The following is a 15,816-nucleotide window of genomic DNA, read 5'->3' on the forward strand; positions in this document are numbered from 1 at the left end:
AAACATTCTGCAAAGTAGGATAGAAGCATTTTTTTTTTTAATTTTACACTTTATTTATTTATTTTTGGCTGTGTTGGGTCTTCGTTTCTGTGCCAGGGCTTTCTCTAGTTGCGGCAAGTGGGGGCCACTCCTCATCGCGGTGTGCAGGCCTCTCACTACCGCGGCCTTCTCTTGTTGCGGAGCACAGGCTCCAGACGCGCAGGCTCAGTAGTTGTGGCTCACGGGCCTAGTTGCTCCGCGGCATGTGGGATCTTCCCAGACCAGGGCTCGAACCCGTGTCCCCTGCATTGGCAGGCAGATTCTCAGCCACTGCGCCACCAGGGAAGCCCAGATAGAAGCATTTTTAACTCAATGAGTCTGTCTGTGATTTAAGCAACTGATATTCCTTTTTAAAAAATACATATGTTTTATTAAATTGAAAGTTGACTAGAAAGTGAATTTATATAAGAAAGGTTTTCTTACCATTTATCTAAATGTTATATATTTTTGGTAGTCTGAGAAATGCTATTTTATTGAAAATTATTTAAATCTATCGAAAGCTTAAGTATAGAAGTTAAAATAATTTTTACATCAGTGATTGCTCGAGGAAATGCATATGGTGAAATACATGCTATTTTCATGAAATGAGAGAAATTATTTCAGCTATATAGATTTCTGGATAAGCTATAGCCCATTCGTTATAACAGTTATTTTAAAGGTTTTTTATTTTTTAAGTTGAGATATTACATACGGCACAGTACAATATCTTTAGTTTCATGATTTTTTATACTTGTATACATACACTTATATAACTATCACCTAGATCAAGTTACGGAACATTTCTAGCATCTCAGAAGGCTAACTTATATCCCATCCCAGTCAGTCCGTAGTTTTTCCCTGCTCGGGTATTTGCACTATCCTAACTAGTATCAACATAGATTTATTTTACCTGTTCCTAAATTCCACATAAATAGAATCATACATTCTTCTGCATCTGTTTTGCTCTGAATGTAATGTCTGTGAGATGTATCCATGTTGTGCACAGCAGTAATTCATTCTTTTTTATTACTATGTAGTTTTCAATTAGCAATAATTGCACCTCGGATAAACCTCATTGGCTACGATACTGCCACTGTGTAAAGCTTGTAGTTTTCTATTGTATGAAAAGGTTTATCCATGCTCCTGTGATGGACATTTGGATTGTTTTTAGTTTTTGGCTATTAAGAACAAAGATAACTTAACATTCTTATACATGCCTTTTGGTGGACACAGGCACTCATTTCTCTTGATTAAATATCTAGAAATGTAATTGTTGGACATTGAGTAGGCAGGTGTCTGACTTTAGTAGATACTGACTGGCAAAGTAGATGTATTCATTTACACTTCCACCAGCAGTATATGAGACTTCTAGTCTCTTACCAATACTTGGTATTGTCATTCTTTTTAATTTTACCCTTTCCAAGGGCTGTATAATGGTATTCTCTTGCCATTTTAGTTTGCACTTCCCTAGTAATAATGAAATTGAGCATATTTTCATATGTTTATTGGCCATTTGGACATTCTTTTTTATGGAGTACCTATTCAAGGCTTTTTCCCATTTTGAAGATTGGGTTGTCTTGCCTTTGCTTTATAGGAATTCTTTATGTGTTCTGGTTATGAGTCCTTTGACAGATATATGTATTATACAGTATTATTAACTATAGTCACCATGCTGTACATAGATACATGAATTATAAATAATCTTCCAGTCTGTGGTTTGCCTTCTCACTCGATGAGGTTTGGTGAACAGAAATTTTTAATTTTAATGAAGTTGAGTTTATTAATCCTTTCCTTTATGGATTAGTACTACTTGAGTCTTGTTTGAGAGATCCTTGCCAACCCCAAGGTCATGAAGATATTCCCCTCATTTTTATTCTAGAAGCTTTATTTGTGTTTGACATTTAAATCTATGATCAATTTAAAAATAATTTTTGATATAGCGTGATGTTTATTACTTATTTGTTTACCTTGTTTGGTTATCAAATTGTGTCAGCATTACTCATGGAAAAGATCATCCCTTTTCCACTGAATTGCAGTGGTGTGTTTGTCATAAATAGGTGATCACATTTGTGTGAGCCTCTACCATTCATTTTTATTATGAAATTTGTGAGAAATTTCAGTGAATTGTAAGTTCCAGGAAGACTTAGGCTGTGTTTAATTTGCTCACTACACTATACCCACTGGCTAGCACAGTGCCAGACACATGATAGACATTCAGTAGTTATTTGCTGACTGAATGAAAGAATCATAAAAGAAAATCCCATAGAAGTCTGAAAAATGTTGGTGAGGAAAGACTTAAGCTGTTCTCTGTTGCATAAATGCTTAGATATGTAGCCCTCACCTTCTGTTCTCCTCCCCTGTGGCCCCCCACCCACCATTATAAGAATTTATCTGGTCTTATAGTTCAACCAACATAGATCGAAGACCTACTGGATACTAGGATTTTTGCCAAGGAATTTTTTATTGAGTTCTTAGAACCAACTTTCTTTCTTTTTTCAATTGTCATCATATGTATATTGTTTAATTGAGAAATTTTGTGAGAATCTGCTACTCTTTGATTATTTTTGACCTTTAGTCCTTCAGGTTTTGTAAAATGTATCAATGTAAATTGTAAATGTAACAAGAAGTTAATTTGAAACAAAAGATAACTGAAAAGATTTATTCTGTTATGTTATCTCATTTAATGTTAAATGATAATTTTTACCATGTCTTTGTAGAAATTGTCACAGAAGGGAAAAGGAAAAAGCCTTCATCTTTGGAGTTACATAAGGTATGTATTAGTTTTGCTCTTAACCTTTGCATTATCTTTAGAGTTAATAATATTGAAAGTATTTTGGTATTTGTCTTTTTAATAAAATTTTAAAGAAAATACTGTAAATCCATAATTAATCAGTGTTTTTGGGGGAATGGTATATCCTAATTAACCAAGGGTTAGCTAGGAAACCCTTTCTGGGACCAGCCTTGTTTAAATCATTGTAAAATTTTCCAGTATACTTTCCAAGTCTTATTTTAGATTTATATAGAACAGAACTCATTTCTTTGATGACTGAATATATTGGAGCACCTGAGGTTCATTCATTTATGATACTGTAGCTGTTGAAGAGCTGTATTCAAGTCATGTGCTGAAATTTACTGTTTGGAATATGTATGTCCTTTTAAACATACTTTTTTCTTCATTTATTTCTTTCTTTTATATAAGCCAAGAGTAGCAAAACAAGTAAAATGAAGTTTCTATCTACATAGGAGGTGTTTAAAAAAATTTAATCTGTGTTTTTAGAAAGATAATCTTTTTTTCCTATAGAATTTTGTGATTTAAATGCCATAGTACCTTGATTTGCATTATAATAATTTATTAGAGACTTTTCTCTGAAACATTCTGATTATACACGGAGGACTTTAATTTGGTGTATTTTTTGGAACAAAGAAGGAGAAGAAGAAATCATAAAGGAGGGCTCTGAGAGGAATCAAGAGTACCTTACAAGACCACACAGAGAGCATGGCTTTGGATACTCTTTTTCTACCTTGGCTTACTTCAGACTTGTGGGGTGTGGTTTCTTCATTTAAAATTCTGGGAATTCCCTGGTGGCGCAGTGGTTAAGAATCCACCTGCCAATGCGGGGGACACGGGTTCTATCCCTGGTCTGGGAAGATCCCACATGCCGCAGAGCAACTAAGCCTGTGCGCCACAGCTACTGAGCCTGCACTCTAGAGCCTGTGCGCCACAACTACTGAAGCCCGCGCTCCTAGAGCCCGTGTTCCGCAGCAAGAGAAGCCACCGCCATGAGAAGCCCACACACCACAGTAAAGAATAGCCCCCACTTGCCACAACTAGAGAAAGCCCACGCGCAGCAATGAAGACCCAACACAGCCCCCCGCCAAAAATAAATAAATAAAGAAAAAAAAGAAAAAATTCTGGATTTAGGGAATTCCCAGGCGGTTCAGTGGTTAGGACTCCATGCTTTCACTGCTATGGGCCTGGGTTCGATCCCTTGTCGGGGAACTAAGATCCCACAAGCTGTGCCATGCAGCCAAAAAAATTCTGGATTTAGCTTAAGTGAGGTAGATGAGGGAGTTAAAAAAGAAATTTTACATTGCTATTATACCCAGTTTTATTATTTATTTATGTATTTGATTTTTAAGAATTTTTATTGGAGTATAGTTGATTTACAAGGTTGTGTTAGTTTTAGGTGTACAGCAAATGAATCAGTTATATATATATCCACTCTTTTTTAGATTCTTTTCCCATATAGGTCATTACAGAGTATGGAGTAGAGTTCCCTGTGCTATACAGGGAACTTATTAGTTATCTATTTTATGTGTAGTAGTGTGTATATGACAATCCCAGTCTCCCAGTTTATCCCTCCCCCCACCCCTTTCTCTTCTAGTAACCATAAGTTTGTTTTCTACATCTGTGTGGCAAGCGGGGCCCACACTTCATCGCGGTGCACGGGCCTCTCACTATCGCGGCCTCTCTTGTTGCGGAGCACAGGTTCCAGACGCGCAGGCTCAGTAGTTGTGGCTCACGGGCCTAGTTGCTCTGTGGCATGTGGGATCCTCCCAGACCAGGGCTCGAACCCGTGTCCCCTGCATTAGCAGGCAGACTCTCAACCACTGTGCCACCAGGGAAGCCCTGTACCAGTTTTTAGGTGCCACATATAAGCAGTATCATATGATATTTGTCTTTGTCTGTCTGACTTACTTTACTTAGTGTGACAATCTCTAGGTCCATCTGTGTTGCTGCAAATGGCATTATTTTGTTCTTTTTTATGGCTGAGTAATATTCCATTGTATATATGTACCATATCTTCTTTATCCATTCCTCTGTCGATGGACACTTAGGTTGCTTCCATGTCCTGGCTATTGTAAATAGAGCTGCAATGAACATTGTGGTACATGACTCTTTCTGAATTATGGTTTTCTCAGGGTATATGCCCAGTAGTGGGATTGCTGGGTCACATGGTAGTTCTGTTTTTAGTTTTTTAAGGAACCTCCATACTGTTCTCCATAGTGGCTATATCAATTTACCTTCCCACCAACAGTGCAAGAGTGTTCCCTTTTTCTCCACACCCTTCTCCAGCATTTATTGTTTGTAGATTTTTTTTTTTTCATAATAAAGGATGAATTTTTCATATTAAGTTAATGCCAACCAGGAAACATCAATACAGGGCATATATATATATGGACTACAGCACACTTAACAAACATTATCTGTCTAACCCGAAGGTCACAGTTTAGCTAACATCTTGGCCACTGAGGCCATCTTCATTCAGTATTTATTTATTTATTTATTTATAACATCTTTATTAGAGTATAATTGCTTTACAGTGGTGTATTAGTTTCTGCTTTATAACAAAGTGAATCAGCTATGCATATACATATATCCCAATATCTCATCCCTCTTGTGTCTCCTTCCCACCCTCCCTCTCCCACTCCTCTAGGTGGTCACAAAGCACCGAGCTGATCCCCCTGTGCTATGTGGCTGCTTCCCACTAGCTATCAGTTTTACATTTGGTAGTGTATATATGACCATGCCACTCTCTCACTTCGTCCCAGCTTACTTCCCCCTCCCCGTGTCCTCAAGTCCATTTTCTACGTCTGTGTCTTTATTCTTGTCCTGCCCCTAGGTTCTTTAGAACCATTTTTTTTTTTTTAAGATTCCATATATATGTGTTAGCATACAGTATTTGTTTTTCTCTTTCTGACTTACTTCACTCTGTATGACAGACTCTAGGTCCATCCACCTCACTACAAATAACTCAATTTCATTTCTTTTTATGGCTGAGTAATATTCCATTGTATATATGTGCCACATCTTCTTTATCCATTCATCTGTGGATGGACACTTAGTTTGCTTCCATGTCCTGGCTATTGTAAATAGAGCTGCAATGAACATTGGGGTACATGACTCTTTCTGAATTATGGTTTGCTCAGTGTATATGCCCAGTAGCGGTATTGCTGGGTCATATGGTAGTTCTATTTTTAGTTTTTTAAGAAACCTGCATACTCTTCTCCATAGTGGCTGTATCAATTTACATTCCCACCAACAGTGCAAGAGGGTTCCCTTTTTTCCACACCCTCTCCAGCACTTATTGTTTGTAGATTTTTTTGATGATGGCCATTCTGACTGGTGTGAGGTGATACCTCATTGTAGTTTTGATTTTCATTTCTCTAATAATTAGTGATGTTGAGCATCTTTTCATGTGCTTTTTGGCCATCTGTATGTCTTCTTTGGAAAAATGGGAAAAATGTACATTTAGATCTTCCTCCCATTTAAAAAATATTATTATTATTATTATTTTTATTATTTTGGCCACACCGCATGGCATGTGGGATCTTAGTTCCCTGTCCAGGGATTGAACCCCCACCCCCTACATTGGAAGCGTGGTGTCTTAACCACTGGACCGCCAGGGAAGTCCCTGTTTGTGTTTTTGATTGGGTTGTTTGTTTTTTTATATTGAACTGCATTAGCTGTATATTTTGGAGATTAATCCCTTGTTGGTCACTTCATTTGCAAATATTTTCTCCCATTTTGAGGGTTGTCTTTTCGTTTTGTTTATGATTTCCTTTGCTGTGCAAAAGGTTTTAAGTTTAATTAGGTCCCATTTGTTTGTTTTTGTTTTTATTTTCATTACTCTAAGAGGTGGATCCAAAAAGATATCGCTGCTATTTATGTCAAGAGTGTTCTGCCTATGTTTTCCTCTAAGAGTTTTATAGTATCTGACCTTACATTTAGGTCTTTTTTCAAAAAAATTTATTTATTTATTTATTTATTTTTGGCTGCATTGGGTTGGTCTTCATTGCTGTGCGCAGGCTTTCCCTAGTTGTGGCAAGCGGGGGCCACTCTCCATTGCAGTGCGTGGGCTTCTCACTGCAGTGGCCTGTCTTGTTGCAGAGCACAGGCTCTAGGCACATGGGCTTCAGTAGTTGTGGCATGCGGGCTCAGTAGTTGTGGCTCACGGGCTCTAGAGCACAGGCTCAGGAGCTGTGGCACATGGGCTTAGTTGCTCTGCGGCATGTGGGAGCCTCCCAGACCAGGGCTTGAACCCGTGTCCCCTGCATTGGCAGGCGGATTCTCAACCACTGCGCCACCAGGGAAGTCCCCATTTAGGTCTTTAATCCAATTTGAGTTTACTTGTGTGTATGTATACCTGGTTTTAAATACCTCTGTATTGACTACTACTTCTTTTCCGCTTAATACCTTCAGTGAAGTGAAATGCTTTGCTTTAGGACATTGCTTTATGCATCTTGCTCTGAAACTCCACCATTAGAAATTCATAATTTGTATTATGAATTTGTGTTATGAATGTACTGATTAAATACATTTCTCTTATTTTTAGTTGTACAGCAATGTTTTTTAAAACTTAATTTTCAAGTAACTTTAAATTTACAGAAATAGTACAGTTTCCATCTACCCTTCACTCAGCTTCCCCCAGTGTTAATGTCTTACATAACCATAGTACAGTTATCAATATAAAGAAATTAACATGGGTATATTTTAAGCTATAGACATTATTTGGATTTCTTCAATTTTTCACTAATGTCATTTTTCTGTTTTAGGATCCAATTCAGGATCTCACATTGCATTGATTTCCTTAACTATGACAGTTCTTGTCTTTTTTCTTTCATGACCATGACACTTTTAAAGAATACTAGGCAATATTTTGTTGAATCCCTCAGTTTGGGTTTGTCTTATGTTTCTAATCATGTGTGATTAGATTAAGGTTGTGGCTTTTTGAGAAGAATACCACAGAAGTGGTGTGCCCTTCTCAGTGTGTCCTATCAGGGGTACATAAGATGATATGTCTTATTACTGGTGATGTCAATCTTGATCACCTGGTTAAGATGGTGTCTGCATGGTTACTCCATTGTAAAGTTATTCTTTATCTTTAATAAATAGATATCTTGGGAGAGCTGTCTTGTGTTTTTTCCCCCAGTTTTATTGAGGTATAATTGACATATAGCACTCTATAAGTTTAAGGTGTACAGTATAATGATTTTTCTTACATACATCATGAAATGATTACCACAGTAGGTTTAGTGAACATCCATCATCTCATATAGATACAACATTAAAGAAATAGAAATTTTTTCCCTTGTGATGAGAACTCTTTGGATTTATTCTTTTTTTATTTTTTTTTATTTTTTATTTTTTATTTTTGGCTGTGTTGGGTCCTCGTTTCTGTACGAGGGCCTTCTCCAGCTGCGGCAAGCGGGGGCCACTCTTCATCGCGGTGCGCGGGCCTCTCACTATCGCGGCCTCTCTTGTTGCGGAGCACAGGCTCCAGACACGCAGGCTCAGTACTTGTGGCTCACGGGCCCAGCCGCTCCGCGGTATGTGGGATCCTCCCAGACCAGGGCTCGAACCCGTGTCCTCTGCATTGGCAGGCAGATTCTCAACCACTGCGCCACCAGGGAAGCCCTGGCTTTATTCTTTTAACAACTTCTATTTATAACGTACATCAGTGTTCATTATCTTTATCATGTTGTATGTTACATCCCTAGTACTTATTTATCTTACAATTGGAAGTTTGTATTGGGAGAGATATTTTGAATCTATGCAAATATACTGTTTCTTCTTAAACATTCACCCACCGTTTTAGCGTTTAGCAGTGGATCTTGCTTGCAACAGTTAAAATACGATATTCTATTGGTGATTTTCTATTTTCTTCATTCTCTCTATATTTATTAAAATTCTTCTGGAAGGGACAGCTGTCCCTCTTGTCTCACTTATTTATTCAATTATTTACGTATATCAACATGGACTTATAGGTATTTATTTTATTGTGTGTGTTATAATCTACTACTGTCATTACTGGTTTTGTTGATCAAAGTATTCCAGCTTGGCATTGGAAGTTCTTTCAGGATGGCTCTTGTGCCCTTTTGACATGCTCCTATGTTTGTGTTTTTTTTTTTTTGAGCTCTTCCTTACTTTCTGGTACTATAAGATACTTTCCAAGGAGCTCTGGTTTTTTAAATTCAAGAATAGTATTCAGAAACCCAGGTCAGGGTGCTAGATGTGCTCATTGCTGCTGGGGTGTCATCATTTCTAGGCTCTCTCAATAGACAGGACTAGAAGAATATATGTATACTAACTCATACATATATATACATATCTGTATTTATTTCTCTATCTGCTTATCTATACATCTAAAGAAACCCCCATGAGTTCAGTACTGTTACTTCTGATTCCAATCCAATACCACAGGGCTTATTTTAGCCTGCCCTCTTTCCTTATTTATTTATTTTTTAATATTTATTTATTTGGCCGTGCCGGGTCTTAGTTGTGGCATGCGAGATATTTGTTGCGGCACGTGGGATCTTTAGTTGCAGCCTGTGAACTCTTAGTTGCGGCACGTGGGATCCAGTTCTCTGACCAGGGATCAAACCTCCGGCCCCCTGCGGAGTCTTAGCCACTGGACCACCAGGGAAGTCCCCTTCTTTGCTTATTTTTAACTTTTCTCTCTCTCAGTATCTACAGTATATTTTCTTATTTGTTCAACCATAATATGCACATAAAGTTGTGGTACTGCTCTTTAAAAATGTAGAATTTTTTAGAATATTGGCATATTAAATTCTTGTTAGCAGTTAATATTATTGCTTTTTCTCTCAAGGCAGCTAGGGAAATAAATCACTGAAAGGATTAAAGTTTTGATTGTTATAGGGACAAGACTCTGATATATTTTGAGTTTAAGTGTTTTAAAAAAATATTTCTAAATCAATACTAGATTGTTGTGAAGAAATTAGAAAATTCAGTTGAACAAAAAGAATACCACCTGGACACGGTTAAAATTAACACTTAAGTGTATATCCTACTAATTTGTCTGCATAGCTGTATATCTATCTATAATAAACAAATATTTAAATATTAATGGTTGAAAACCACAAAATACTATTTTATAATTTATTTTTTCTACTTAACTATGTATTATAAACATTTTCTGAAATCAAGTTTAAAGCATTGCTCAGTAGATACTTATTGGGTGCTTAACATGTACTGGACACTATACTAGGCATAAGTACCAGGGAAGCAGGGGTAAACATTTTCAATCACTGCATTATATTCCACTGTAGGGATGTATCACATTTAATTTAACCACTATCCTGTCATTATATTTTTGAATTGTTTTCAATTAAAAAATTATAAATTGTACTGCAGTTATTATCCTTGTAGCTAAATCTTTGGAACATCATTATCTACTAATTATTCCTGGCCTTTTGATAGGTGCTGGAACTAGATTAACTCAAGGCTTATATCTCTGGATAGATGTAGAGTAAGAGTGTGAACACTTTGAATTCTGCTAATGGGGAGGTCCATAGTCTTTGGCTTTTTAAATGAGGAGGTTGATACTGAAAACTAAAAACCAAGACTTTCATTCTTCTTTGGTAAGTCATAGGCATATCTTTGAGCAGACCCCAAATTTTCCCTAAATAATAGTTCTACATCTATGTAGTATCTGAAGAGATAAGTGATTAAGGTTCTGAAGTTCTGTATTAAGAATATGGCAGAGATCATTTCATCTCTGTATTTCATCTTGTAAGAAGCATATGTTAGCAATGCATAACTTGTCGATAGAATCCAGCGTATTCACCCCCCCCATTATCTTCTTTTGATAGCATTCTCTTTTTGAGGGCATACTGTAATGAATTAGGTATAAAATGAACCTCAGAGTGACTGTGTGAATTGATTTGCTGAAAGGCTTGTTTAGTGTTACATTTAAACATTAGTAAGTAAAATAAAATGAATGTTCTTGAGCTTTGTTTTTGGGAAGTTGTTAGAGTTCTATCAATGTATTTAAGTATAACTTGAAGGGAAGGGGGTTTAGAACCCTGTTTTGCCTTAAAGGATTAAATTTCGATCTTTAAAGTATTAGGAGAGTATTGAAAATATTTGAAAGTATTAGGAGTCCGTTCTGATTCTTGTAATGGAATTATAATATAGGCTTTGCAGAATCATTAGTGGCTTAGAATCTCTGTTGATTGTACACAATTGAGATCATGATTAAAATTTGTCAAAGAATAGATCAGATTGTTGTAAAGAGACAGACATTTTTATGATTTAATCATTAAGAAAAAAGTGAGTGTAGAAAAATTTGACAGAGTAGTTAGTTGTACCTAAAATCTGCTTGCCACGCATATACAATGTTAGACCGAGAGATTTAGATCTGTAATTTATTGACCAGGAAGCTACAGCAGAGGTTTTTCTGGAGCTTTAAATGTTTTTCTTGCTTTTAATGGTTGCATGGTATTCCTATTAAAAAATAAAACATTTGGAAACTGTAGGAAAACACAAAAATGAAAATAAAAATCACTCCTTATATTAGCATTCAGAGCTAGTCACTGGTAAACATTTTTGTGTGTATCCTTTCACATTTGTTTTCCATACATGGATTTTTTTTTTTTTTTGCCTGATAAAAGAGAGATCATTGTGAAGATATGATTTTCTTTATTACTTATATTGGAAATAATTTCTTATATCATTTGTTATTCTGGAACATGTATTTTAATAACTACTGTATAGTATCTCATTATTTGTCTTTACAGTAATTTTATTTGTGTTCTTTTATTATCATTGTTTCTATTTTTTCTATACTATAAATAATATATAGTCTATGTTCCTGTTCATAAATGTTTGTATGTATATACAGTTGGTCCTTGAACGCAATGGATTTGAACTGCTTCAGTCCAGTTATACACAGAGGTTTTGAAAATAAATACTGTAGTACTACACGATCTGTGGTTGGTTGAACCTGAGGATGTGGAACTATGGATACATAAGGCTGATTATAAAGTTACTCAAATTTTCAATTGTGCAGGGGTCGGTGCCCCAACTTCTGAATTGTTCAAGGGTCTACTGTACTTTGATTTTCAAACCTTTTGATGCTTGTTTAGAGTTTTAATAAATTTCCAGATTTCATATGTTTATACTTTTAGGGGAAGTAGAGAGCTCCTTTTTTTGAAGATAGGGTAAATTATATTTTGTGTCCATCCTAATGGAAGTATACATGAATATTTATTAGGGTAAATAATTTATTAACATTGAGTCTAATCCACTCACAGGTAAAATAATAAAAACTAATTACTGTAAAAAAAAATATAAAATCTTCCACAGAAGACATCAGCAGTCTTTTATTTTTACAAAATACTCAACACCTATACCCAACTCTTTTAAAAATATCAGCTGCTCTCCTTCAAGTTTGAACTTGGTATCTTTTTAGGTTATTACTAGGGCTGTGTAACAGATTATCCCCAAACTTAGTGGTTTAAACTTATTTGGCTCATGAATCTGCTGTCTGGGCAGGGTTCAATTGGAGATAGCTTTTCTTGGTTTCATTTGGAGTTAGCTAGGTTTGCTTGGGGGCTGAGGCCTGGAATCATCTTAAAGGATCACTCACTCACTTATCTTGATACCTGTGTTCGGAAGCCTCATGTATCTTGGTATATATCTGTTCTTTTAAGCCTTCTCATGAGATCTTTGCAGCACAGCAGCTTCAGGGTATCCAAGATTTTTTTTAACCTATGGCTTAGGGCTCCCAAGGCATGTGTACTGAGAGACAGAGAGAGATGGAAAAAAAGAAGGAGGAAGGAAGGGAAAACACACAAATATTGATAATGAAAGCTAGGCTGAAGCAGTGTAGCTATACATAATGCTTTTTATGATCTAGGCTTGGAAGTCATAGGCCTACCCAGATTCAAGGGGAAGGAACATAGACTGCACCTGATGTTGGAGAACTGGTCAATATCACATTGTAAGAAGAGCATGTGGTTGTAGAATATTGATATGGCCATCATTGGAAAATACAGTATGCCACAGTATCTAATGTAGGCTAAATATCCTACTCACAAAGGATCCATGGGTGTGAACAGCATGAAGCCCTTGTCTCACTCCCTGAAAAAACAACTGTTGTTCCCTAATTAAGAATATAAAGGAAATGATTGATTTAGAGATAATGTTGTTTTTGCAGATGAAGAATTATAAAGAGGTACTTTTTATATAAATTAAATATAAATAATTAACATGTTACTGACGCCCAGGAGGATTAACTCCAGGGTACTAATGAAATAAAAGTGTTCAGATACCCTTTCTTCACATTTATTTTATCCTCCTAACTTATGCTTTACTGTCATTGAAGTCATTTTATCGTTGTCACTGGTTGTAGTTGATACAGTGCTTATTATATGTTATGTAATAAGCTGAACTTGATGCTTAACCATCATTTATAATGTGAAAGTTAAATTATTTTAAGTTCTAAACAAATGATTTCAAACTTGTGGCTACACTATATCCATCCATTCATTTGTTTATTCAGTGTATCATGAGCCATACACTTTGGAGATGTAAAGGTGACTAAGGGTACTCTCTTTAAGGACCTCCACAGTCTGGAGAAGAAGACAGACATGTAGACAAATAATTATAGTATGATATGTGTTAATACAAATTACCAAGTACTAACACCTAGAGAAAGGAACGCCTTGGTGTGGGAGTGTTGACTGTGTGGATAAGAGAATAATTTTGTGCAGAATCTGAGGTATTTAACAGGGGAGAAATAGAGGGAAGAGCATTCTAGGTTGAAGGAGCAGTACGTACAGAGGTGTAGAGACGTATGCTTGAAGAAGGTTGAGCAAACTCAGTGGGGTTGGGGTGTAGAGTTTGTGATATGTGGATGATGTCAAAGAGCCCAGATTGTTAAGAGTTTTATATATAAGTAATGGGCCCTATTGTTGTATTTTAAGATTGTAACCATAGTGAGATTTGTGTGTTAGAGACCTCTGGGGATAGTGTTTGAAAGATTAGAAGGGGAAGAAACTGAAAGTAAGAATAGTTAAGAAGTTATTTTTGGGGGAACCTTCAAGATGGCAGAGGAGTAAGACGTGGAGATCACCTTCCTCCCGACAGATACATCAAAAATACATCTACATGTGGAACAACTCTTACAGAACACCTACTGAACGCTAGCAGAAGACTTCAGACCTCCCAAAAGGCAAGAAACTCCCCACGTACCTGGGTAGGGCAAAAGAAAAAAGGAAAAATCGAGACAAAAGGATAGGGATGGGACTTGCACCTCTGGGCAGGAGCAGCAGATTAAATCTCCACAATCAACTTGATGTACCCTGCATCTCTGGAATACCTGAATAGACAATGAATCATCCCAAAACTGAGGTGATGGACTTTGGGAGCAACTGTAGACTTGGGGTTTGCTTTCTGCATCTAATTTGTTTCTGGATTTATGTTTATCTTAGTTTAGTATTTAGAGCTTATTATCATGGGTAGATCTGTTCATTGATTGGTTGCTCTCTTCCTTTTTATATATATATAGATATATATATATATATATATATTTTTCCTTTTTCTCTTTTTGTGAGTGTGTATGCGTATGCTTTCTGTGATTTTTGTCTGTATAGCTTTGCTTTTACAATTTGTCCTAGGGTTCTGTCGGTTTTTTGGATTTTTTTGGGTGTAGTTTTTCACGCTTGTTATCATTGGTGGATTTGTTTTTGGTTTGGTTACTCTCTTCTTTCTTTTCTTTTTTTTTTCTTTTTAATATTTTTAAAATTTTTATTTTAATTATTTTCTATTTTTCTCCTCCTTCCTCCCTTCCTTCCTTCCTTCCTTCCTTTCATCCCTCCCTCCCTCCCTCCCTCCCTCCCTCCCTCTCTCCCTTTCTTCCTCTCCTTTTTCTTCTGAGCTGCGTGGCTGACAGGGTCTTGGTGCTCCGGCCGGGTGTCAGGCCTGAGCCTCTGAGGTGGGAGAGCCGAGTTCAGGATATTGGCCCACCAGAGACCTCCCAGCCCCACGTAATATCAAACGGTGAAAACTCTCCCAGAGATCTCCATCTCAACGCTACGAGCCAGCTCCACTCAACGACCAGCAAGCTACAGTGCTGGACACCCTGTGCCAAACAACTAGCAAGACAGGAACACAGCCCCACCCATTAGCAGAGAGGCTGCCTAAAATCATAGTAAGTTCACAGGCACCCCGAAACACACCACTGGATGCGGTCCTGTCCACCGGAAAGATGAGATGCAGCCTAATCCACCAGAACACAGGCACCAGTCCCCTCCACCAGGAAGCCTACACAACCCACTGAACCAACCTTAACCTACTGGGGCAGACACCAAAAACAACAGGAACTATGAACTTGCAGCCTGCGAAAAGGAGACCCCAAACACAGTAAGTTAAGCAAAATGAGAAGACAAACACACAGCAGATGAAGGAGCAAGGTAAAAACCCACCAGACCAAACCAATGAAGAGGAAATAGGCAGTCTACCTGAAAAAGAATTCAGAGTAATGATAGAAAAGATGATTCAAAATCTTGGAAATAGAATGGAGGAAATACGAGAAACGTTTAACAAGGACCTAGAAGAACTAAAGAGCAAACAAACAATGATGAACACCACAATAAATGAAATTAAAAATTCTCTAGAAGGAATCGATAGCAGAATAACTGAGGCAGAAGAAAGGATAAGTGACGTGGAAGATAAAATAGTGGAAATAACTACTGCAGAGCAGAATAAAGAAAAAAAAATGAAAAGAATTGAGGACAGTCTCAGAGACCTCTGGGACAACATTAAACGCACCAACATTCAAAATATAGGGGTCCCAGAAGAAGAAGAGAAAAAGAAAGGGACTGAGAAAATATTTGAAGAGATTATAGTTGAAAACTTCCCTAATATGGGAAAGGAAATAGTCAGTCAACTCCAGGAAATGCAGAGATTCCCATACAGGATAAATCCAAGGAGAAACACGCCAAGACACATATTAATCAAACTATCAAAAATTAAATATAAAGAAAACATAT

At 36.9% G+C, this 15,816-nt stretch overlaps 2 protein-coding genes across 9 annotated transcripts in view; one reads left to right on the plus strand and one right to left on the minus strand.

Annotated features, from left to right (window-relative positions):
* Nucleotides 1–15,816, minus strand: part of LOC309660004 (putative protein ARB2BP) — a 302,775-nt gene that overhangs the window by 20,372 nt on the left and 266,587 nt on the right. The window lies entirely within an intron of this gene.
* The window catches only part of SENP7 (SUMO specific peptidase 7), a 156,622-nt gene that overhangs the window by 8,861 nt on the left and 131,945 nt on the right, over nucleotides 1–15,816 (plus strand). For 6 of the 8 annotated variants that reach the window (XM_082460340.1, XM_082460341.1, XM_082460345.1 and 3 more), the window contains exon 2: nucleotides 2,736–2,788. In XM_082460340.1, coding sequence (XP_082316466.1) covers nucleotides 2,736–2,788 — 53 coding nt within the window. Of the gene's footprint in view, nucleotides 1–2,734; nucleotides 2,789–12,680; nucleotides 12,751–14,039; nucleotides 14,177–15,816 lie in introns of those variants that run through there. The other 2 variants (XM_082460344.1, XM_082460342.1) reach the window with 2 other exon arrangements.

The sequence above is a fragment of the Balaenoptera physalus genome (assembly GCF_965194825.1).
Source record: "Balaenoptera physalus genome assembly, chromosome: 4".
In the NCBI taxonomy this organism is placed as follows: Eukaryota; Metazoa; Chordata; class Mammalia; order Artiodactyla; family Balaenopteridae; genus Balaenoptera; species Balaenoptera physalus.